A 361-nucleotide genomic window follows, 5' to 3' on the forward strand; every position below is an offset into this window, starting at 1 on the left:
AGTCTGTTTTGGAGGGTGCAAAGGGCATTCCCGCCATCCTCTCACCCTGTGTCTGTGTCGGTGCTGCCCAGGGCTGGCTGCTCTACCCTGGCAGGGTGGGATCCCCCGTGCCTGGCTTCCCCCAGCTGAGCAGAGCAAGGACAGCCGGTCCCGCTCCACGCTCAGGCACCCCTCGCCGGCCTGCCGGGAAAAGCATCCCCACCGCTGTCCGCCGGGTACTCACGCGCCGCACTCCACCTTCAGGGAGCGGATGTTGTCAAAGCCGCATTCCATGATGTTTGGACAGGCTGAAGTAAACTCCATCCTCTTGCCCTGGAAGTTTTCTTGGTCGTACACGGTGATCTGGAACGGAGAGCGAGCT

General features: G+C 62.3%; 1 protein-coding gene across 1 annotated transcript in view; it reads right to left on the bottom strand.

Moving 5' to 3' along the window:
* CRYBA1 (crystallin, beta A1) overlaps positions 1-354 on the bottom strand; it is a gene marked incomplete at its 5' end in the record, with an annotated part of 3,573 nt that extends 3,219 nt beyond the window's left edge. The window contains one exon of the mRNA XM_009572559.1: positions 224-354. Within this exon, the coding sequence (XP_009570854.1) occupies positions 224-354 (131 nt within the window). The remainder of the gene's footprint in view (positions 1-223) is intronic.
* Between the last annotated feature and the right edge of the window lie 7 nt (positions 355-361).

This window comes from Fulmarus glacialis, unplaced genomic scaffold (genome assembly GCF_000690835.1).
Source record: "Fulmarus glacialis isolate BGI_N327 unplaced genomic scaffold, ASM69083v1 scaffold22202, whole genome shotgun sequence".
In the NCBI taxonomy this organism is placed as follows: Eukaryota; Metazoa; Chordata; class Aves; order Procellariiformes; family Procellariidae; genus Fulmarus; species Fulmarus glacialis.